The 24655-nt window shown below is 40.0% G+C and overlaps 1 protein-coding gene and 1 long non-coding RNA gene across 2 annotated transcripts in view; one reads left to right on the top strand and one right to left on the bottom strand.

Annotated features, from left to right (window-relative positions):
• Positions 1-11560, top strand: part of LOC138752856 (sodium/potassium/calcium exchanger 4-like) — a 256215-nt gene extending 244655 nt beyond the window's left edge. Inside the window, exon 17 of the mRNA XM_069915476.1 lies at positions 11132-11560. Coding sequence (XP_069771577.1) covers positions 11132-11284 — 153 coding nt within the window. The 3' untranslated portion in view covers positions 11285-11560. The remainder of the gene's footprint in view (positions 1-11131) is intronic.
• Positions 11561-11970: 410 nt separating this feature from the next.
• On the bottom strand, positions 11971-23924 carry LOC138752294 (uncharacterized). Its single transcript, XR_011350493.1, has 3 exons — positions 23821-23924; positions 20024-20098; positions 11971-12234 (listed from the first exon to the last, which is right to left on the bottom strand). It is a non-coding gene; the product is annotated as an uncharacterized lncRNA (long non-coding RNA).
• Positions 23925-24655: the final 731 nt, after the last annotated feature.

Raw genomic sequence — 24655 nt, 5'->3', positions numbered from 1 at the left:
AATAAACACAGAGTGGAAGTTAAAGTGAATAAAGTATAAGACCCAGATAAGGTTGTTTGAGAAGTAAGGGAGGAATCTGCATAGTCTATGACCATCTTACTTCAATCCTCTTGGTATGGTGTACAATTATGAGTTTACACATACTCACGTACACTGTAAAGCAGGAAGTACAGCTCTCATGCAAATGATAGGCCTTTTGATTTGCTGCTTGTTATGTCTGCTAGTTAGGTCAGGGTCATTTTCTGATTGTGAAGACCTTTGTTAATATTGCATATCAAGAGTGCAGCTTTTTTTGTTAAAAAGCAAATAATTTTTCTTTATTTGTTAGAGGTAATGCTTATATCGTTTCAGATAATTCACTGTTGGCTGTGTGGCTGGAACAAGTAAAGTTTTGTTACATCTGAACATTATAATTATGCATTTGACAGTAAACTCCATGTTCTCAAACTTTTTTGACCAACCTCTTGCATTTCTGTACAAATTTCTTTTTCCTGCTTTATTACTCCTAATCCTCAAGTTAATTTCTGATAGCTTTTGATTAAGTACTGTCTTTACTTTCTCCTCAGTCACTGGCAGGGTTTTGTGTAATGGAACTTGTACAGATTAAAGAGGAGGAGGTGCTAGCTGTCTTAAACTAATAAAGATGGATAAATCTCCAGTGCCTCACAGGGTATTCCCTTGGACCTTGAGCGAGGCTTGTGCAGAAATTGCAAGGGCCCTGGCAATTATATTTAAAAAGCCACAGGTGAGGTGTCAGAGGATTGGAGGGTATCTCAATTTTGTTCCATTGTTTAAAAAAGGCTTAGAAATAATTGAGGAAATTATAGGCCAGTGAGCCTATCAAAAGTTCCTCATTTGCTCCTTGTTGACTATATGTGCTATGCACCTCTCTCTTCTTAACCAGATCCCCAATATCCCTCAAAAATCAAAGTTCTTTTTTGTTTTAATTTTGCCTTTAATCCTTACAAGAACATACACACTTTGTACTCTCAAAATTTCACATTTGAGTGACACATCCATGCCAGAAAACAACCTAGGCAAGTTATCGGAAGATGTTCTAAGAGATCAGATATACAAGTATTTGGATAGCCAGGGACTGATTAGGGATAGCCAACGTGGCTTTGTGGGTGCTCGATCGTGTTAACAAATCTCATAGATAATTTTGAGGAGGTTATCAGAAAAGTTGGTGAAGGAAAGTCTGCGGATGTTGTCTACATGTGAGAATGTAAATTTTAAAATGTTGACTGGGAGAGAGAAGCCATCTGCATTGTTATGTATAGACACCTGCATGTGTATGACATCATCACACTGAGCATAATAAAGGTGTACTGGGGGTGGATCCATCTTGTATTAAACCATGAAAGAAGTTTCACATCTCTGTGTGCTACTCTATTACTAAATAACAAATACATAACCGTGGCGCCGAGGATTGAAACGGGCCCCCCCCCCCCACATCAGATTGTGGATGGAAGATTAAAAAAGAGAAACACCAGATTTTCAATACAGTGGACCCCACAACTTCAGTCACAGAGAACAAAGAACAGAAGTCTCAAAATGGCAGAGGTAAAGTTTAAAGAATTTGTGGAGTCAGAAGAAAACTGGTTTAACTATGTAGAAAGATTTGATCATTACTGTCTACCCATAATATTGATGAGACACCACCTGTAAACTAAAAGCGGTCACTGTTTGTGAGCCCAATGGGCTGTAAAACATTTGATCTACTCAAATCCCTGCTGGCTCCTGAGAATCTGGGGACAAAATCATACATTGTGGTCAAAATCGCAGTTCTGTACATCAATAGGGGTACATTTAAGTCCCAAATCACTCGCTATGGTTGAAAGACAGAGATTTTATGATAGAAAACAAAGAACAGGAGAAACTATGAGTGAATACTTGGCTGCATTACATAAACTAGCAAAACAATGTGGTTTTGATCAATTTTTGAACCAAGCGGTATGAGACCATTGTGGGATTAGCCTTCCGCAAGACCAAACAAAAATTACTAAGTACGGACCATGTAACACTTGATGTAGCCTTTGGCTCTGGCTCAGAAATGGTTGATTAAAAACTTGGATATCAGCCAAAGAGATCTACTCGTTAGGAAATGTTCTCACCAAGAACGCTTCCGCTGCGGAAAATACAACTAGAGTCTGAATAATTGTTACTTCCAGAAATCCAGATGTCATCTCTGTGATAAAGAGTGACACATCAGGGCCTTATCCCCAATTTTTTTAAAAAGGGAAAATTGGATAAAAAGCAGAACCAAAACATGGAAAACACCCATCTGGGGTGAAAACAATGGAAGAAAATGATGAAAGCCCCAGCATCAGCAAAGAAATAAATGACTTGGAGGAAGACAAGACATCGGAGATCATGTATGTTCATGGATTAAATGATTAAAATGATTAAATTATCCAGTTGAAAATCAACAATGAACCTCTTCGAATGGAGATAGACATGGGGGCAGTGATACCAGTGTGTTTAAAACAACAACTGCTACCCAGCTTCCCATTTTTTAAAAAGTACAATTTTAAAGACAGTCACAGGGGATAAGGTCACGGTGTTTGGGATGTGCAACATGAATGTACAGTACAAAGAACATCCATCAATAAGACTACCCCTCTATATCATGGACACAAAGGGGCCAGCACTTTTTGGAAGAAACTGGCTAACACACATTCAGTTAAACTGGGTAGAAATTGGATCAAGAATGAACTTAAGACAGGAAGAGCAGGCCCAGCCAAAACTGAAACAAGTTCTCAAGAAGTATCAAACAGTTTTTGAGAAAAGCCGAGGATAAATCCAGGAAGTACAGGTGAAACTACACCTGAAATTAGGTGTGGAACTGAAGTTCTTTAAGCCCAGAACAAGACCATTTGCAATAAAAGGCAAGCTTGAATCGGAACTCAATAGATTAGAAAACGAGGGAATACTGGAACAAATTCAATGCAGTGACTGGGCTGCTCCCATCGTTCCAGGTGAAAAGCCAATGGAGAAATCCGAATTTGTGGTGATTCCAAAGTCACCATTAACCAGGCCCTGCAGATACTGGAACATCCTATGCCTAAAGAGGAAGAATTATTCCAGGCTCTGAATAGGGGAAAGAAATTCACAAAGCTGGATTTATTACAGGCAGACAGACCAACAAGACTCAAAAAAATACATTGCAATCAATACTGATTTAGGGTTATTTACCTATATCCGAATACCATTCGGAATAACAGTAGCCCCGGTAATATTTCAAGTGACCATAAAGAAATTATTACATGGCATCAATGTGGGATGTTACCTCGATGACATCATGATTACCAGTGGGGACGGCTCTGAGCACCTATCCAACCTAAAAAAGATCCTAACCCAACTGCAATAACCAGCGTCTGTCTGCACACAAGAAGTATGTATTTACGGTACCATCTGTCACATACCTGAGCTTTACAATTAACGGTAAAGGAATCCGAATGGATATTGCTGGTATTGAAGCTGTCCACAGAGCACCATAACCAACAAACTGAGCTGAATTGCAGTTGTTCTTGGGTTTAGTTGTCCATTACCAGAAGCACATTCCAAACATGTCAACGCTCTGCAGCTCACTAAATCAATTGTTAAGAAAAGACCGAAAATGGTGCTGGAATAAAGAGACCAGGACCGCTTGAAAAAACTATTCATGTTCAGCAACGATGTTCTCGTCCACTATGATCAAGGACGGTAGAGGTGCTATCACAGGTAATGGAAAAAGAGGAACAACTGGTAGCTTTTGCCACCCGGTCTTTGATGACTTGTGAATGTAATTATGCCCAGCTGGAGAAAGAATGGCTCGCCACAATATTTGATGTCAAGCAGTTCCACAAATACTTATATGGTAGGAAGTTTACATTAATAACAGACAACAAACCACTGAGTTTGATTCTAGGCCCTAAAAAGGGAATACCAGTGCTAGCTGCAACAAGAATTCAAAGGTAGGCCAAACTGCAAGCTGCACACAATTAGGAGTTGCAGCATAAACCAGCAACCCAAAGAAACAATGCAGGCGCTCTGTCTCGCTTACCTCAACCAGAAACGGAGCAGGAAGACAAGATAATTAAATGGACGGCAGAGGCTACAGTTGTTAATCAAGAACAGCTTCATCGTTTACTAATTACAGCAAAGGTGATTAGCAAAGAAGTAGAAAAAGAAGCGTTATTATCAAGGGTTCTTTACTTCACGTTAAATGGGTCACCCGAGGCCGAAATGATATCAAAAGAACTAAAACCCTATTATACAAGGTACTTTGAAATATCAATTGATTATTACGAGGAACCTACAAAATGGCAAACAGCCATACTGTCAGAACTTCACGACAACCTCCCAGGAATGGTTCGGATGAAGGCATTGGCACATATGCATGTCTGGTGGCCTTCAATAGACATAAGGAGATGTAATGTTTGCCAAGATATGCAACCCAAAACCATCACAACCATGGAATAGGATTCACATTGACATCGCTGGTCATTTTATGGGAGAAAACTTCCTTATTGTTGTAGATGCATACTCTAAATAGCCAGTAGTATCATATATGAGAAAAACAACAACAGACCAGACAACTGAAAGACTATGAAGTATATTTGCATCGTATGGATTGCCTATTGAACTAATTTCTGATAATAGTCCGCAGTTTGTATTGGAGAGCTTTAAGGAATTTCTAAGTAATAACAATATATGACACATCTTGTCATCACCCTACCACGCAAGCACAAATGGGGAAGCTGAACATTTTGTACAAACCTTCAAAAACACAATGAAGACTAAGAAATACTTAAATGCTTCACAGAGATCAAAAATTGCAGATTTTTTTGTTAAGCTCTAGAAACACGCTTCATTCTCCTACCAAAAGAACACAGGCTGAATTGATGTCTTGGAGTTAACTTAAACATAGAAACATAGAAACATAGAAGATAGGAGCAGGAGTAGGTTATTCGACCCTTCGAGCCTGCTCCGCCATTCAACGAGATCATGGCTGATCTTAAAGTTCAGTACCTCGTCCCCGTCTTCTCTCCGTAACTTTTAATACCCTTATACTGAAGAAATAGTTCTAATTCCCTCTTAAATATATTTAATGAACCTGCCTCTACTACCCTCTGTGGCAATGAATTCCACAGATTCACCACCCTCTGGGTATAGAAAATCCTACTCATCTTGGTCCTAAATGGTTTGCCTATTATCCTCAAACCATGGCCCCGGGTTCTGGATTTTCCCATCATTGGGAACATCCCATCTGCATCCATTCTGTCCAGTCCTGCCAGAATTTTATATGTCTCTATGAGATCCCCTCTCAATCTTCTAAACTCCAGCAAGTACAATCCCAATTTGCGCAATCTTTCCTCATAAGTCATTCCTGCCATTCCAGGTATCAGCCTGGTGAATCGCCTCTGCACTCCCTCCATTGCAAGACCATCCTTCCTTAGATAAAGTGACCAAAACTGCACACAATACTCCAGGTGGGGTCTCACCAAAGCCCTGTACAGCTGCAGTAAGGTATCCTTGTTCCTATACTCAAACCCTCTTGATATGAAGGCCAACATACCATTTGCCTTTTTAACCGCCTGCTGTACCTGCATGCTCGCCTTCAGAGACTGGTGTACAAGTACCCCTAGGTCTCTCTGCACTTCCCCATCTCTTAATCTATTACCATTCAAATAGTAATCTGCCCTCCGGTTTGTATTACCAAAGTGGATAACCTCACATTTATCCACATTGTAGTGCATTTGCCATGTATCTGCCCAGTCCCTCAATTTATCCAAATCACACTGGAGCTTCCTGACCCCCTCTTCCGTGCACACAACCCCTCCTAGCTTAGTGTCATCTGCAAATTTGGAGATATTACATCCAATCCGCTCATCCAGATCATTAATGTAAATTGTGAACAGCTGGGGTCCCAGTGCAGATCCCTGTGGCATCCCACTGGTCACCGCCTGCCACTCAGAAAATGAGCCATTTATCCCAACTCTCTGTCTTCTACCTGCCAGCCAGTTCTCAATCCACATCAATACTTTGCCCCCAATCCCATGAGCCTTGATTTTGTAAGCCAGTCATTTATGCGGGACCTTATCAAAGGCCTTTTGGAAGTCCAGGTACACCACATCCACTGGCTCTCCCCCATCTATTTTACCTGTCACCATCTCAAAGAATTCCAATAGATTTGTCAAGCACGATTTACCTTTTGTAAATCCATGTTGACTCCGTCCGATCCCTTCTCTGCTAGTCATATGCTCCTCTATTACATCCTTAATAATGGATTCCATCATTTTGCCCACCACTGATGTAAGGCTCACCGGCCTATAATTCCCTGCTTTTTCTCTACCCCCCTTTTTAAATAGTGGGGTAACATTAGCTACCCTCCAATCTATGGGTACTGATCCTGAGTCTATCGAGTTCTGGAAAATAATTCTTAAAGCATCTGCTATCTGAATGGCCACTTCCTTAAGTACCCTAGGATGTAGATTATCAGGCCCTTGGGATTTATCTGCCTTCAATCCCATCAATTTCCCCAAGACCTTGTCCTTAGAGATACTGATTTCTTTCAGTTCCTCCCTTCCATTAGTCTCTATGTTTCCCAACATCCTTGGGAGGTTATTTGTATCCTCTCTTGTAAAAACAGAACTAAAGTAAGAATTTAATTGGTCTGCCATTTCCTTATTCCCAATTATTTATTCCCCTGATTCCGACTGCAAAGGACCTACTCTGAATTTCACCAATCTTTTCCTCTTGACATATTTATAAAAGCTTTTGCAGTCGGTTTTTATATTTGCCGCAAGCTTATTTTCGTAATTTATTTTTGCTCTCTTGATTAATCCCTTTGTCCTCCTTTGGTGCATCTTGAACTGCTTCCAGTCTTCGGTTGTGGTACTTTTTTTGGCCAATTGATATGCTCTCTCTTTGGACCTAATGCTGTCTCTAATTTCCCTTGTTATCCACGGTTGAGTCACCTTTTTTGGTTTATTTTTATGCCAAACGATTTTTGCAATTTCTCCATTAGATCTGTGAAGGCTTTCCATTGTTTATCCACAGTAAACTCCCCCATAAACACCATCCAATCAATCTTACTCAACTCCCGTCTCATACCATCATAATTCCCTTTATTTAAATTCAGGACCTTAGTCTCGGTTTTAATTTCATCACTCTCCATGTCGAGTGAGAATTCGATCATATTGTGATCGCTCCTATCCAAAGGGCCTCGTACAACAAGATTGTTGATTAGCCCCTTATCATTGCATAATACCCAATCTAAAATGGCCTGCTCCCGGGTTGGTTCCTCGACATATTGGTCTAGATTACCGTCCTGTAAACATTCAAGGAATTCCTCCTCCTCAGTATTTTTACTAATTTGGCTAGTCCAATCTATATGCAAATTAAAGTCTCCAATGATGACAGCTGTTCCCTTATTGCACGCTTTTTTAATTTCAAGAACAAGACTTCCTACAGTACACCCCAACTTTGGTCTTCGAATGGAAAGATCAACGTCTCCCAGTAAACTTACCAGATCTCTAGAAGTGGAAGAACCAGGGGCCATGGGTGAGAGGATTTATTCTTAAAAAATTGAGTCCTCGTTCTTACTCCTTTCTGATGGGAAGTAAAATATGGAAATGGAACATCGACCAATTGAGAGCAGTGGATGACCCTATGGCCACGCCCACCACTCATGACCCTGATGAGATTCCAGACGAGATTCCAGGATCCACTGTAGATGTTCCAGAAATCTTCAGAAACTGAGCCTCCTTCAATGTTGACTGGTCAACCGAGCAGCACTATGGCTCCACAGAGCAGTCCTACACTACATCCTACCCAACTGTGCAGCTCTATGCAAATTCCCAATGGGGTTTTCCAAAGACAAAGTTCACCATCCTTATCACCAAGTGAGGTGTCACCCCAGAAAAAGCAAAGTGCCTGGAAAATTCAGAAAGTATCCCAACAGCTTCTACCTCTCTAAGATGATCCAAAAGGGAGGAACAACCCCCAGAACGACGGAAGGACTATGTACAGTGATAGGTTGGTCTATCATCTCATACTGTGACTGTAATCCTCACCATTAGTCTACGTAGTTATCGTAGTTTAGTTTAAGTGTTGGCGGTAGGTTATTTTCACAAAGCATTTATTTTGTAGGGGGGAAAGAGTGTTATGTATATATGCCTGCATGCGTATGATATCACATTGAGTGTGATGACATTGTCACTCATACATACTGTGTACTGGGGGGAAACCATCTTTAACTTGTATTAAACCATGAAAGAAGCTTTCACGTCTCTGTGTGCTAATATATTTCTATATCATAAATACATTACATGCATTCCTTTCTTTTGTTTTCAATTTAACAAGGCTAGGGATGATAAGAACCTCCTTATTTGGCAAGGTATTAAAACACTATTAACTATTGGTAAGAGACACAGCCTGATTAATGAATCCCCAGATAATTCTAAGAAACGTACTGAGATGGAGCAGTCTGTTGGAATGTTATAGAAAACTAGAAGTTCTGACTATATAAATATATGACTTGTAAGCCACAAGGCAGAATTTCTTAAGGTGAGACTAACTATAACAGGATTAAATTATGGATTGATGGGTATAGATAGAATAAATCCAAGTAGGCTTTTTCCACTGAGGTTAGGAGAGATACAAACTATAGAACATGGATTAAGAGTTTGCAAATGTGTTTTTGCAGCTGTATTCATCTTGGTTTACATGCAACCTCAGGTCCATTTTAACACATGAACTTTGCTAAGGTCCCACATAGAAGGTTAGTCAGGAAGGCTCAGCCACTCGGTGTGGTGAGGTAGTAAACTGAAATCAACATTGCCCAGAGAGTGGTAGAGGATTGCCTCTCTGACTGGAGGCCTGTAAGAAGTGGTCTGCCTCAAGGATCACAATGGGCCCAATGTTGTTTATCATGTCAATGATCTAGATGATAATGTGGTAAATTGGATCAGCGAGTTTGCAGATGTCACAAAGATTGGAGCTGTAGTGGTCCGTGAGGAAGGCTTTCAAAGCTTGCAGAGGGATCTGGACCAGCTGGGAAAGTGGGCAGAAATATAGCAGATGGAATTTCATGTAGGCAAGTGTGAAGTGTTTCATTTTGGAAGAACAAACCAAGATAGGACATACATGGTAAATGGTAGGGCACTGAGGAATGCAGTAGACAACTCTCTGTAGTCTTTTCCTGTCCTGTGCATTGGCATCTCCATACCAGAGAGTGATACAACCAATCCGAATGTCCCCACAGTACAACTGTAGAAATTTGCAAGAGTCTTTGATGACATATCATATGTCCTCAAATTTTGAAGTTCTTCACATTTTCCACTGCTAACCCCTCGATGAGGTTTGGTTCATGTTCTCCTGATTTTTCCCTCCTGAACTCCACAATTAGTTCCTTCATTTTGCTAACGTCGAGTACAAGGTTTTTGTTCTTACCCCACCCAACTAGCTGATCTATCTCACTCCTGTATCCTTCCTCATTGCTCTCTGTGATTCTGTCATTGGCAAATTTATCGGTAGCATTTGAATTGTCCCAAGCCACCCAGTCATGGTGTAGAGCAATGGGCTAAGCACGCATCCTTGAGGTGCGCCTATGTTGATTGTCAACGAGGGGGAGGCGTGGTTTCTCATTCCTCATGACTATGGTCTTCCAATGAAGAAGTCAAGGATCCAGTTGCAGAGAGGGGTGCAGAGGCCCAGGTTTTGGAGCTTGTTGACCAGCACTGAAGGTATGAGGGTGTTGAAAGCTGAGCTGTAGTCGATGAAAAGTAGCCTGATATACGTGTTGCTGTTGTCCAGGTGATCTAAAGCTCAGTGGAGAGCCAGTGAGGTTGCTTCTGCTGTGGAGCGATTGTGGCAGTAGATGAATTGCAGGAGGTCCACATCCTTACTGAGATACGAGTTAATTCTTTCCATGACCAGCCTCTTAAAGCGTTTCATTACAATAGAGCTACTGGGTGATAGTCATTGAAGCAGCTCACTCTACTCTTCTTGATGCGGGCGGGAACCTCCGACTGCAGCAAGGAGATTGAAAATGTTAATTAACACAATGGCTACACTTCTCTACCGACACATTTCTTCAAGGTATCAATAACCTACCTGCTTTTTCTCATAACTTAAAGAAGGGCTCAGGCCCAAAACATCAGTTATATATCTTTACCTCGTATGGACGCTGTGAGACCTGCTGAGTTCCTCCAGCATTTCTGTGTTTTCACTGCAATCCTAATGTCTGCAGACTTTCCTGCTTCATTTCATTCTTAGAGATGCATTTGGTATGGCTTCGTGTCATGATTTATCACTTTTGTTTCACATTCTTCTTTTGATTTTGATATGCTATGAAAATTTAATGCAATTAATTGTTAAGATTTAGTTAATATTGTTGATTCTTAACCTTGAAACTACCAGATGAATATACATTGAAAGTTAATATCTCACATACTGTATTTACTTGTGTAATAGTTGAGTTTTTTGGACCAATTTTTTGGGGGGATCAAATTTGGGGAGGTCGATTTTCACACAGATCATACTTTTAACTGTGATAAGTACCTGTGTTGTTCAAGGTATTTGGAACTTGGATGGCTGGTACTGGGTGGTAAGTCCGCATTTGGAGCGTCAGCAGATCGATGGGTTGGCAACCAGAACCTAGAATACAGTCTGTGGCCAGGGCAACAGGAGCTCGGATGGGCGGGCAGCTGGGGCCTAGGAGAGAGTCTGTGGCCAGGGCGGCAGGGGCGAAGATCCATGGTTGGGGCATTGGGAGGGTTAGTGGGCGGGCGCCTGGGACAAGGATCCACGGTTAGGATGTCAGGAGCTCGGATGGGCAGGCGGACAGGTGTCGGGAGCTCGGATGGATGGGTGGGTGGCCGGGGCCTAGGAGAGAGTCTGTGGCTGGGGAAAGGTTCCATGGATGGGGCCTTGGGAGGTTCAGTGGGCAGCCAGCTGGGATGAGGATCCACGGTTGGGGCGTCAGGGGCACAGATGGGTGGGAGGACGGGCATCAGCAGATCAGACGGATGGGCAGTTGAGGCCAAAATAAAAGGGTTCAACTATTACATGAGTATATACAGTAAGTGCATAAGGTGGCTGCATTTATTTCTGCTATAATAACTGTAAATATTTGTGATTCCAGGTGGCTGGTATCCATGTGAATGGATGGAAATTGGATAAAAAGCTTGGTATTTATGTGCTCGTCCTCTACGCTGTTTTTCTGTGTTTCTCAATCATGATTGAATTCAATGTGTTTACTTTTGTCAACTTGCCAATGTGCCAAACCAGCATTTAAGTATATTTGAATGTCACTGGATACCGCCAAGAAAAGAACTTAGTTAAGCTGCTCTTGTATCTTTCTTTGATAGATAAGGATTTTTTTTGGCTACTTTGAAAGTTAAAGCAGCCTTTTACACAGAGCCAAAAACTATTGTTTGAAGAAGATTGCTGACTGATTGTCGTGCACTGAAGTCAAATAAGGCACTCTCACTCCCTCCTATGGAGCTTTTAAGAATGACGCCTATGGTTAAGCAACTGGTCTCCGACATCTGGATTTCCTGTTTGTTTTACAGCCTCCTGCCTATGCAGATGAGTGCAAAATTACAATATGTTAACGTGCTACAAATCAGTCTTTCCTGGGACTTCACTGCACGTACTTTGTGCGGGAAGTCATTTGTGAGGCAGAATGTTTTGACCTAATTTTTAGTCAGGCCACAATACATGTTGAAAGCCTGTCTCTGTTCAGAAACGTAAAGAGTATATACTGGAATTATGTGGACTTGAACAAAATAATTTGTATATTTGGTGAATGTAGCTTAAATAATGAATGAAAATGCTAAACTTGTACATTTTAATAGGAAAGTATATATGTTCACTTTGTTATATATACCTATAGAGAGAGCATAATGAAGATAGAGTTCTTTTATGAAAATTGAACATTATAAGATTTTTAAACATTTAATTCATTTGTTCCAGCCGTGATAAACATGGACGAACTCATTCTTTGGCTGAATTATAAGGTGCAATATGGTTCCTGCAACATTTTGTGATATTTTTGGCAATATAAATATTATTCTACATGACATCTGCACTGCATATAATGTGAACACATGGAACAGGAGTTGCTGGGTAGGGATGTTTTGATTTTTTTTAATGTCTTTCTTTACAAACTTGGAAATTTGAAGAAAGGGGTGCAAGCATTTTCGTATCTTCTGTATATATATTTTCGCATCCAATGGTTGCTTTCTGCATGAAAGGCAATGGACAAAAAACAAGTGAATCTTTCTTGCAAATCAGATTAAGTAATAGATATGATAAACAGGTCCAAGATAGAATAACAGAAATATGCTATTCTTGATTATTGATCCTATATTTACAATTTTCACATAAAATTGATAATGATTTTTGAAACATGATTTGGCTTTCAGCAAGTTTAAAATTAAACAAAAAGTAAGCTCTAGAAAACAATGATAGGGGCATTTAAATTTAAAATTACATGTAGGCTTAACTGTTGTATTGTAAATCATATCTTCCATAGCTAGAAATGCCTAGAACAATGACTGAGACTCTCAGCCTCCTATTGAGAATAATAAGAGCTTCAAAGCAAAGTAAAACATTTTGTCCAAGTGTGATAAATTTCCATTGAATTCACACACAGTTTCCCCACAAATACACTATTATTCCCACTTTCAAAGGATCCTGGTTCATCTTTTCATCATAATTTTTCCCTTCAATGTGAACCCATTTGATTTTTTAGTCCATTTCAATGATGTTGTGGCAATAAAAATGGATAGGCTGAAAAATGAAAGTTAAGTCATTGAAAAGTCAGTAAAAACTTTTCACTTGGTAGGTTGTGAATGGCCTTGTTTGTTGGACCGATTAAGAGGATTAATAAACTGCAGTCGGTCCTCTAGGTGCACAAAAACTGCACATGCTAGTGCTATAAATTAGCATTTTATATTGTTCCATTTACAAACTCAAAATAACAGTCTACAAAATGCAGATAATCAAAGAGATTCTCAAACACCCTGTATTTTTACTGGATTCATAATGTAACGTTAACCAGGCTGTAAAGAGAACCCTAAAAATTGAAATGATAATTGCATCTCCATAAAGCAGCCACAATTGGTCATTGTTGGAGAGTGGAAGTCATACAGGATCTCCCTTCTGACTACTATCCCATGGTTTTGAATGCAGACTGCATCTGTGCACGTGCTTCCAACCTTGGTGTCCTCTCATTGTTGACTGACGTTTTTGTCTGCCTCTATTGAGGCGATGCTGCTTAAACCCAACATGAGTCACTTCTTATGGGGCAGAAGTTGTCAGGAAAAGGATTTATGCTCATTTTGTAAAATTGCTGTCAGTGGTTCACTGAACCATAGAATGCTACAGCACAGAAAAAAAGCCATTGGCTCTTCTTGTCTGTGCCAACCACTATTTTTCTAGTCCCACTGACATGCTCTCACTCCATAACCCTCCAGACTTCTCCCATCCATGTATCTATCCAATCTATTTTTAAGACTCAAGATCAAGCCTGCATTCACCACATCAGTTGATAGCCCATTCCACTCTCCCACTATTATGAGTGAAGTTCCACTCATCTTTCCCCTTTCAACTTAAAACTATGACCCATCATAAAACTATGACCCAATCCTACAGCTCTCATAATCTTGTAAACCTCTATCAAATCTCCCCTCATTCTTCTTCGCTTCAAGGAATAAAGTCCTAATGTGTTTAATCTTTCCCTGTAACTCAACTCCTGAAAACTCAGCAACATCCTTGTAAATCTTCTGTGCACTCCCTCTATCTTCTTGATATCCTTCCTATAGTTAGGCGACCAGAACTGCACACAATATTCCAAATTTGGTCTCATCACTGCTTAAACAACTTCAACATAACATCCAAACTCCTATACTCAATATTTTGATTTATAAAGGCTAAGATGTCAAAAGCTTTCTTTACAACCCTGTCCACCTGTGATGCTACCTTCAGGGAACAATGTATCTATATTCTCAGATCTCTTTGTTCCTCAGCACTCCTCAGTGCCCTACCATTTACTGTGTGTGTCCTACCTTGGTTTGCACTTCGAAAATGCATCATGTCACTCTTGTCTGCATTAAACTCCACCTGCCATTTTTTGGCCCATTCTCCCAGTTGGTCCAGATCCCTCTGCAAACTTGCTGATCCAATTTACCACATTATCATCCAGATCATTGATATAGACAACAAACAACAATTATCCCAGCACAGATCCCTGAGGCACACCAGTAGTCACAGGCCTCCAATCTGAAAAGCAACCATCAACTACCGCTCTCTGTTTTCTTCCATGCAGCCAATTTCAAATCCAGTTTACAACCTCTCCATGAATACCTAGTGTCTGAAAGTTCTGAACTAACCTCCCATGTGACACCTTGTCAAAGACTTTACTGAAGTCCACGTAGACAACACCCACAGCCTTCCCTTTATCTACCTTCTTGGTAATCTCCTTGAAAAACTCTACAAGATTTGTTAAACATGACCTACCTCGAACAAAGCCATCCTGACTGTCTTTAATCAGCCCATGGCTGTCCAAATACCTATATATCCTATCTTTCAGAACTCCTTCCAATAATGTACCTACTACTGACGTCAGGATCACCAGCCTGGTTTATTTTTGGAGCCTTTTTTAAACAATGGGATAACATGAGCTATCCTCAAATCCTCTGGCACCTCACCCATGGCTAAGGACATTTTGAAGATATCTGCCAGGGCCACTACAATTTCTACACTAGTCTCCCTCAAAGTCCAAGGGAATATCATATCTGGCCCGGGGGGGGGGGATTTATCTACCTTTATTTTCTGTAAGGCAGCAAGCATTTCCACCTCCTTAATCTCCACATGTTCCATGACACTTCTGTTTGTTTCCCTTCCTTCCTTATGCACTCTGCCAATTTCCTGAGTAAATACTGATGCAAAATAACTATTTAACATCTCCCCCATTATGTGAGGCTCCACACATAGTTGACCATTCTGATCATCTAGAGGACCAATTTTGTCCTTTACTATCCTTTTACTCTTAATATACTTGTAGAAACCCTTTGGGTTTACCTTCACATTGTTTGCCAAAGCAACCTCATGTCTTTTTTTTTGCCTTCCTGATTTCCTCCTTGAGTATTTAATTGCATTTTCTGTGCTCTTCAAGTACTTCATTAGCTCTTTGTTGCCTATACTTGCTATATACCTCCCTCTTCTTCTTAACCAGATCGCCAATATCACTTGCAAACCAGGGTTCCCTATGCCTGTTAATTTTGGCTTTAATCCTAACGGTAACATGCAAACCCTGCACTCTCAAAATTTCACCTTTCAAGGCCATCCACTTGCCTAACACAACACACCCTTGCCAGAAACCAACATATCCCAATCCACTCTTCATAAATTCTTTCTCATTTCCACAAAATTTGTGTTTTTCCAGCTTAGAATCCCAACATGAGGCCAGACTTATCCTTTTCCATAATCAACTTTAAGCTAATGACATTATGGTAATTTTACCCAAAATGTTCACCTGTCTGATTCCCTAATAGGAGATCCTCTCTCATTGGTACTTCTATATTTTGATTTAGAAAACTTTAATGAACACATTTCACGAACTCCAGCCCTTTCACAGTAAGGGAGTACTAGTCAATATTTGGAAAGTTAAAATCTACTATCACAACTTTATGCTTTTTACATCAGTCTGCTATCTCCCTACAGATTTGTTCCTCCAATTCTCTCTACTATTGGGCAATCTATAATACATTCCTTTCAGTGTTATCTCACCTTTCCACCCAAATGGCCTCTGAGAACAAACCTTCCTGGCTGTCCTGACCGCACAGCTGAGATATTTTCCCTGACTAGCAATGCCACTCCACCCGCTTTCAATCCCTCCCCCTCTATCATGTCTGAAGCAACGGAACACCAGATATTAAGCTGTCAGTCCGCCCCTTTTGCAACCAAGTCTCACTAATAGCAATAATGTAGTCCCACATGTCAATCCATGCCTTAAGATCATCAGCCTTTCAAACAATACTCATTGTATTAAAATAAACACATCTGAGAAAATTTCAATCAATCCTTTGATTTCTGTCTATACATGCAGTCCTCACATGACCTTTATCCTCCTCCTTCTCACTAACTGTTCTAACATACTGGTTCCTCTCCCTCTGCAACTCTACTTTGAACCCATTGGGACAAGACTAACAAACCTACACGTAAGAATATTGATCCCCTTCCAATTCGGATGCAATCCATCCCGTTGGTACAGATCTCACCTTCCCTGGAACAGAACCCAGTGATCTAGAAACCTGAAGCCCTCCCTCCATCACCATGACCCCAGCCACGTGTTAAGCTGCCCTATCCTCCTATTTCTAACCTCTCCAGCATGTGCCATGGGAAGCCATCCTGCAATCATTATCCTGGAGGTCCTCTTCTTCAACCTAGCTCCTAACTCCCTGAACTCTCCTATCAGGAGCTCCTCACCATTCTTACTTATGTCATTGGTCCCTCCTGGACACAATATCAGGCTGATCACCCTCCCACCTAAGGATGTCGTGAACTCGATCTGAGATATCCTAGACCCTAGCACCAGGAAGGCAATGTACCATCCAAGATTCATGATCTACTCCACAGAACCTCTCATCTTCCCTTCTTACCACAGCACTAGACCATGCCAGAGACCTGATTGTCATGTCTTGTACCTGGCAGGTCATCGTCCTCAACAGTATCCAAAACAGTATACTTGTTTTTTTTCAGGAGATGCCCACCAGGGAGCCCTGCTCTGCCTGCCTGTTCCCTCTCCTAACTGTAACCCAACTCCCTGTTCATGTCTCATAGGTGTAATTTTGTCCCTGTAACTCTTATCTATCATACTTTCAGCCTCCCTAATGCTCCGGAGTTTCTCCAACTCCTGCTCTAAAGCTTTAACATGGCTTGTCAAGAGGATCAGGTGGATGCCCTACTCACATTTGTAGTCATCAAGGAAACTACCAACTTCCCTAACAATCCACATCCTACAAGAGGAACATTCCCCTGCCCTGGGCTCCATACCCACACTCTCCCTATCTAATTCCCTCTCTCTCTATCCCGCTCTCTGTCACCACTGCACAACCACGCTGCCTTCTATGCTGGTAGCGTGGCTCCTAGGTGAGGTGAAAAACCAAAGAAAAAACCTGCGGCCAATTTCAGGAAAAAAAGCGGAAAATTTCTCCCTGGCTCCCTAGTGGCAATAGAGCAAAGCTCCAGAAGATCACTAAGAATAGTGATCCTCTACTAGCAATACTATGTCTAATAATATGTAACAATTTAGACCAAAGTTCCCAATCACTGGTATGCTGAAGAGGGACTCTTACTTGTGATCCCACCCACTAATGTATGGTGATTAGTTTGGAGAGCATTGACGTGATGGAATTATCTCATTTCGCTAAAGCTTATTGATGGCGTGAGTTTTCTAAGAATGGTCTTGTCACTATTTCCATCAAGGTGATAATGGTAATACCGTTGGGATGATGAATGCAACACTCTTCCCAGAGAGAGGTCAAGAGAAAGACACATGTTTATAAAGTGCCTCTCTCATCTCCCTCAAAATATCACAGAACACTTGAAGTACTTGCAAGGAATAATCATTGTTGTAACATAGGGAATTGGCAACTAATTTATGCACAGCAAGTTCCCACCAGTAGCAAACCGATAATAACCAAAATATTTTTATTTTGAAAAGCAGAACACCTCTGCTACCCTTCAAAATAATGCACAAACTCGGATCTATGTGATAGTCCAAGTGAGGCCAGAATCTTAAATCTGAAACACGAGGGTTGCACTCCTTTCAGAGCTGCACCGATGTATTAATCTGGATCTCTATGCTCAGGTTTGAGACACACAAGGATCTTACGAGGAATAATGGCAGGCCAAATACCCCCTCTCAAGCCCGCTTTACCATTCGGTAAGACCACGACTGATCATTCCCCTCCTGTTCCCCATATTCCTTGGTCTCCAGGGATCGACTGATTTCGGCCTTAAATATTTTCTCCTATGAAACATGCAGATTCTTCTTGGGTAGAGAATTCAAAAAATGAATATCCTTTTGAGTAAGGAAGTTTCATTTCTATATAATTTCTACCTTGAAGAAGGGCTCAAACATGAAATGTTGGTATATGCATCTTTATCTTTGCTACATAAAGTACATATTTTGACTTGCTGAGTTTCTCCAGCATTGTATTTTTACTTCAATCATGGTGTCTGCAGATTTTCTATATGATTTTACTCATTTCTATGTTTCACATTTTACTCATTTCTATATGTTTCAGGTTTTACTCATTTCTATATGATGTCATTACTCATTTCTATATGATGTCTTTTCATCCTATGTCCCCAGAGGAAAGCGCTTGTTGACATTGACCCTGACTAGTGAGTTTAATCCAATTTTATTTGTAGACTCCCCTGCAGCCCTCTTGTCACAGCTAAGTCAAGTGCATCCTTCCTTAGTTGTGGAGGTAGGGGCACAGAAACAATCAATACTGGGAACTGAAACAGAGCTGAAGTTAAAGTCATCGCTGAGCAACATTTGTTGTTTTACAGTCGAGGTTGGGAATTATGGTCATAATTGTTGGTTCAACTGTTACAGGAAGGAGAGAATATAACGGTTTTAAAAATTAATCGCTCATATCCCCAACTACCATTTGCTTTCCCATTCTCTTAGCTGAACCTTTCTACTCTAGCTTCTGTCCCAGGAAGTGAAAGTTGATTATTTGTTTGAGTGTGCTATCCTTGAAGAATTAATAATCAAACATTAATGGCACTTGGGGGCCCTCATGGACATAGCAACTGGAGAGTGACATCTCCTCTCCCTGGTGGACATTAGATTTCTATTAGGGTTTTCTCAACACCTGATAAGTATTTGAAGAATAGGGAGAAATTGCACAGACAAGCAAGAAACTGAGAATTTGCAAGGCAGGAGATTTAGACAGTGTAAACCTGTGAGTGGCAACTTGGTTTCATGTGAAGATTGCTCACTCCCTTTCTCTGTTAGGTTTTGATGCAATTCAAGCGACCTAATCTCATTTCCAACATTGCTTTCTCGGTGGCTGCTGAAGGCAGCGACAAATTACGGGGGCAAAAGTATGAAAAGGTTGAAATCTTATATTTTCACGGGAGCCACAAAATAAATGATATTTTTTCCACAAATTCACTTTCAAAGTTATCTTGGATTTTTGAGCATTCTCAGCAATGTAAAGTTTTATAATTAATGGAGTATTATAAATAAGGAGCCGTAAAAGAGAAGATAACTATATTGTTGAAATTGCATTGGGAGTGGAAAGGAAAAAAAATACTATTTTTCTGTCTGAACTCTATTGATATTTCAATTAAATTCTGTAAAAGAGAGTTTATCAAGAGATTGTTATATAAAGAGTGGGTATTTTATTAAATGTTTTTAATACATTCATGTATTCTGTATTTTGTTGCTAACATTTCCAAAGCCAGAATTATCCAAGTATATGATATGATGTGTTGAAGAAGGAAGCTGAGATATCAACTTGTATTCTCTCAACTAATGTCTTGACTACTGAGAATCTCTTCTGTTGTTTGGCTCATATTTTAGGCAATGTTGTTAATGAATTATATGCTATTGCATTGTCTTATTCAGATCAACCTCTTCAGCTATCTACCATGTACAGCCTGCTCCATTCTGATGTATTATGAAAATATTGACTATAAGTTGAAATGATCCAAACTCATTAAAAATATATGTAAAGACAAGTTAGTAGGCTATTTTATATATCCCACATGTGTACATACCATAGGACATAGAAGTTGCCATTTTTTAAATTATCTCAACAATAACTACGATCTTGCACAAATTGTATTGTTATTGTTAGTGCTATCTTCAAAACTTAGTGTGAGGTTTTTGAAAAGTTGACATTGCAAATTCCATGCCATCTTGAAGTCAGTGGCTAGAAACAAAAGAGAAATGTGCAATTCCCTGTCTGTCATTGTGAATCATATCCGAGGTAACTGCTGAATTTACCTTGTGCTTCACCATAATCTGAGAATCGGACACTCAGCTTCAGTCAGTAGTATTGTTGCAATGGTACAGGTTAGGCTGGAGAGACAGGAGAGATCAAAGGGATATTGCAAATGAATGGGAGAGCAGTTTCATTCTGCTTTCTCACAATGTGTAAAGCAATCCAGCATCCATTGAGTGGGACCAGCAACCCAAGGGTGGAAGGGAGGTGCGCAGCATTTGATGTACTGCAGGTTGGGAACCAACTCAAATGTGCGTGGATAAAAGAAATATTGTTAGACCTAAATAAATTGTTTGTTTTACATATTTTCTTTTGAGTGTTTTTCAATTACAGGTAGATTATGGAAAATCTATATTACCAGTTTTGGACCATTATTTTTAAAAGTAAATATGGAATTCTTCCTTAAAATTGAAAAAAATGGACTTCAATCATTCAATAAAACATGAGAATAATGTTATAATATTAGAGCCTGTCATTAGTTTCCTGTTTTGGATCAGGACTGTTTTTAAGGTTGCCTTGTAGAATACTGGTAACTTAGTACAGACCTTTATAGGATTACATTATGTGACAGTTAATAGCAAAATTGTGTTGAGTCTAATATTGATGATACAACTCTTACACTATTAGCATAATATCAGCTAAGTTGGCTGAAATCTTGGAGTAATTTTAAAGAAATGTATGATCAGCTTCTGAATGTGAGATTGGGGTAGGTTTCCTGGTCCTGCATCTGGTTTCATTTGATTCGTCAAACTAGGCTAAAGTTCGTTTATGGCAATTCTATTTATGCTTGCGTGGATTTTCTTTATTGCAGCACCGATCCACTATTCCAGGTTATGGGATCAGGAAATTGTGAACCTTACGGCCACTAAACCAGGGAAAAATATAAGAAGGCACAGGCCAAATAATATCCCTGGCAGTTATCAACCAGCTTCTTTAACAGGCAATCTGTACAGATCCGCAAGCAGTCAGACTGGAGGTTGGACCCGCACTGAGACTTCACTCCCCACTCTACCAGGGTCTGCACCAGCGGCAGCGCTGCCCTTACAGCAGTTCTGGCAGCACCACCATTTTTTTTCTCTAGCAGGCCTGTTAAAAATGGGCAATGGGCCACGGTTGGCCAGGGGAGGCCAAGGTTTGGCCACCCCTGCTGTAAACAATCTGAAAGGATAAGCTGTGTAAGAGGAAGGTATCCTGGTCAGCGTTCACCCTCAACCACCGATATTTCATTTCACTAGCTGCTAAGTGTTGCATTTTCCTACAGATTAGTGGTGATTGCATTTTGAATATAATTTATTTGATGAGGTGCTATACAAATGCTGGTCCTTAGTTCTGTTAAATGTATATTTTGCTCAAAAACTAACAAATGCTGGTCCTTAGTTCTGCTAAATGTATATTTTGCTCAAAAACTAATTTATATTGGTTCTTAAGGAACAGAATAGCATAAGCCCTAATGGTGGGATGGGAAGACTAGGTTGTGAACGTCATTGGATTCAAGACCATTTATATCAAACTATCAAGTATCATCTTGACCAATTCTCGATTTCTCAGTTAATCAATATATATTCTCTTAGAGAAATGGCAATATCTTGTGTAAATTGTAAAAGTCATGCAATAAATATTTATTCAAATTCATATCTAGAAAAATTGGAGAATGAATGTGACCTAATGCACTGTGAATGGCCCTTGATGTGGATTTAGGTGTGTAAACAGATTATATTATGTAAAAAGTTAAATTAATGGAATGTATTATCATCCCATGACTGAGGGGTGAAACAAAATGTCTGCACATGATGTATCTAAGAATAACCAACAGAAGATTCCCCATCGAGCAAATGTTGATATATTAATATACGAATGCTTAAAAGAAAAGTTTGACATGTAATGCAATGTGCATCTTTAAATAAATATGATCAATACAATTCTGATCAAAGCAGGTGCCTTGTTTCTGCCCCTGAATGAAAAGTTGTGAGGAACGTAGGTCCTTATCATTTGTGAATGAATGAAACATCTCACAGTTTTTGCCATGGGTTTGACTCATGATTCAACAGTCATTTATATTCAGACTTTCATTCAGGAACATCAAATGCAATGACATTTACAGAATCATACATTATGGAGGCTTGAGGCAGCAAATGAGCTAGCTGTCCTGCTCCAAACTAGAACTCATCATTAACCTTCAGAATAGGATACATTAAACAGTAGTTACACCAGCCAACATTTGAGACCTCTTCCTATTCTGGTAGTAACATGGCCTTTTTAAATTTAAATTTAGACATAGAGCACAGTAACTGCCCCTTCCAGCCCATGAGCTTTTGTTGCCCAAATACACCCAGTTAACTTACAACCCCTGTATATTTTTGAAAGGAAGGAGGAAACTGGAGCACCCAGAGGAAATCCATGCAGACATGAGGAGATCGTTACAGACAGCACCAGATTCAAACCTGGGTCCTTGCTGCAGTAATGGTCTTGCGCTAAATGGTACATTAACCGTGCCACCTTGATAAGTTTATTGTTTATTTATTGTTTTACATGTTCTCCAGGTCAGTCAATCTCCTTGAGTACCACGGGTAGTGCAAAATAAAACAAGTGCAGAGTAAAGTATTACAGAGTAAAAGTTTGGTTAAAAGAGTGCAACGTCATCATTTTACTAATGAGATGGGGGGGCGGTTAGCTTTGTGATTAGCGCAATGCCTTTACAACGCCAGTGCTGTCTGTCGCTGGGGAAAAGCCTCCGGTTTTCTCCCACCCTCCAAAATGCACAGGCTAGTGAGCCGAAATAGCTCGTTATCTAAATTTTAAAAATCAAAATCAGAATTTATTGTCATGTTTTTTTTGCAGCAGCTTAAACAGATGTCCTCTGGTAGTTGCTGTTATCACCTGAGAGAAAGATTCTGGCTGTCCACCTAATCTGTGCCTGTCTTAATCATATATACCTCTATTAAGTCACCACTCATCCTCCGTTATTCCACAGAGAAAAGTCTCTATTAAGTCAGTCATCCTTGCTTCATTAGTCTCGTAAACAACGGGGAAGAAATCTGCTTAATTTCAAACTCCCACCTCCTCTTCTGGAAGAGGAAAGAGTGTGGACAGGATGAGATGGGTTTTTTAATTACTCTCTTTTTCAATCTTTTAATTGGTTTTTATAATAAATACAATACAATGAAAAAAAAAGGAACAAAACTGAAAATACAATATCACATTGTAGAGCGCATCTCGAAAGAACCAAAGACTTGTTGATCCAAACCAAGGCTTTTATTAACTAAAAGAATGGAGCGTAACACATGTAGGTCGGCCAGTCCAGAATGACCTGGTCCGGCTAGGAGCAATCCTTTAAGACCTGCCAGTAGGTGTGGCTACGCTCTCAGCCAATCACAGTCATCCTACACTACCATCTGTACATATGTACATATACACATTGGTGATAGAATCTGTACTAATCACACTCATATATATGTATATATGAGAGAGAGATAAGACAAAACTTCAAACAGAATAAACTCGGTGCCAAATCCACTGCACTGGGTGTAAACAGAAAATACATTTCAAAATTGTTTATATAGATATAGATATAATATATATAAAAGAACCCCACCTACTCTACTCTTAAAAAAAACTAAACCAAAATAAAATAAAATCTGAGCAGCTTATCCTGGGTTACATATATTTTGTAGCTTTTGATTCATACTGTGAATCAAAAAACCAAGGTAAGACTGTATCACATCTGGAAGAGTGAATACATCTAATCACATTAAAAACATCTTCATCACATAAAAATACGACATAAAAGGTTGCCATGTACCTTCAAATCTCACCAATAAATCAAATACATGATATCTAAATTTTTTCTAAATTTAAACAGGACCAAATATGAGGCAACTCTCTCAAAGCAGCAGGACGTGTAGAGGGGAATTTGGTTTGCTTGATGACCTAATAAGGTTGTAGAATTTTCAAGAACAAAATGAGGCTGTTTAGACTTGTTGATTGTTCGTTTACTTCTGCTTCTTTGTCAGTGTTGTCCAATTAGTTGCTAACGGCAGCATGGGAGTTCTCCCTGCATACAGACAGCAGCAGTTCCAGTGATTCATGTCACCCGCACTACATTTAGCAGAGAAATACTGTAAATGCTGACATTTGAAAAGAGAAACACTGCTGGGGTTTTAAATCTGAAATAAAATCAGAATCTGCTGGAAACCGGTTAAGGTGCAGAGAGAAACTGAGTTCATGTTTTCTGACGAATAACTTTCTTCAGAAGTGGGAACAGGCATGATTCGATCGGCAGAGGGGTGAACAAAGGGAATCCCTATGATAGACTGGAGACTAAAGAGAGATAGGAGCTACAGTTTGTCTCTGTTAGGAGAGGGAGAGACAAAAGTGGGTATACACCAGGAGAGAGGAGAGAACTAAAGTTTGCTGGAACGGTCAGATACAGAACCCACCGGTTGTTGGAGATCTGAAGTAAAGGAGAGTGCTGGCAAACCCCACTGTAGAGAGAGCAGCACTGGGACACCTCAGAACTGAACTGATTGAAAAGCCCAAAACAAGCAAATGCTAGAAATCTGAAACAAAGTCAGAAGATGCTGGAAATCCTCTGCAGGCCAAGTAACAATATGAATCTAATTCCCCTGACTAATGAC

The sequence above is a fragment of the Narcine bancroftii genome, chromosome 2, assembly GCF_036971445.1.
Source record: "Narcine bancroftii isolate sNarBan1 chromosome 2, sNarBan1.hap1, whole genome shotgun sequence".
In the NCBI taxonomy this organism is placed as follows: Eukaryota; Metazoa; Chordata; class Chondrichthyes; order Torpediniformes; family Narcinidae; genus Narcine; species Narcine bancroftii.
Note: the sequence above shows the minus strand (reverse complement) of the source record. Positions and strands in the feature narration are given on the sequence as shown.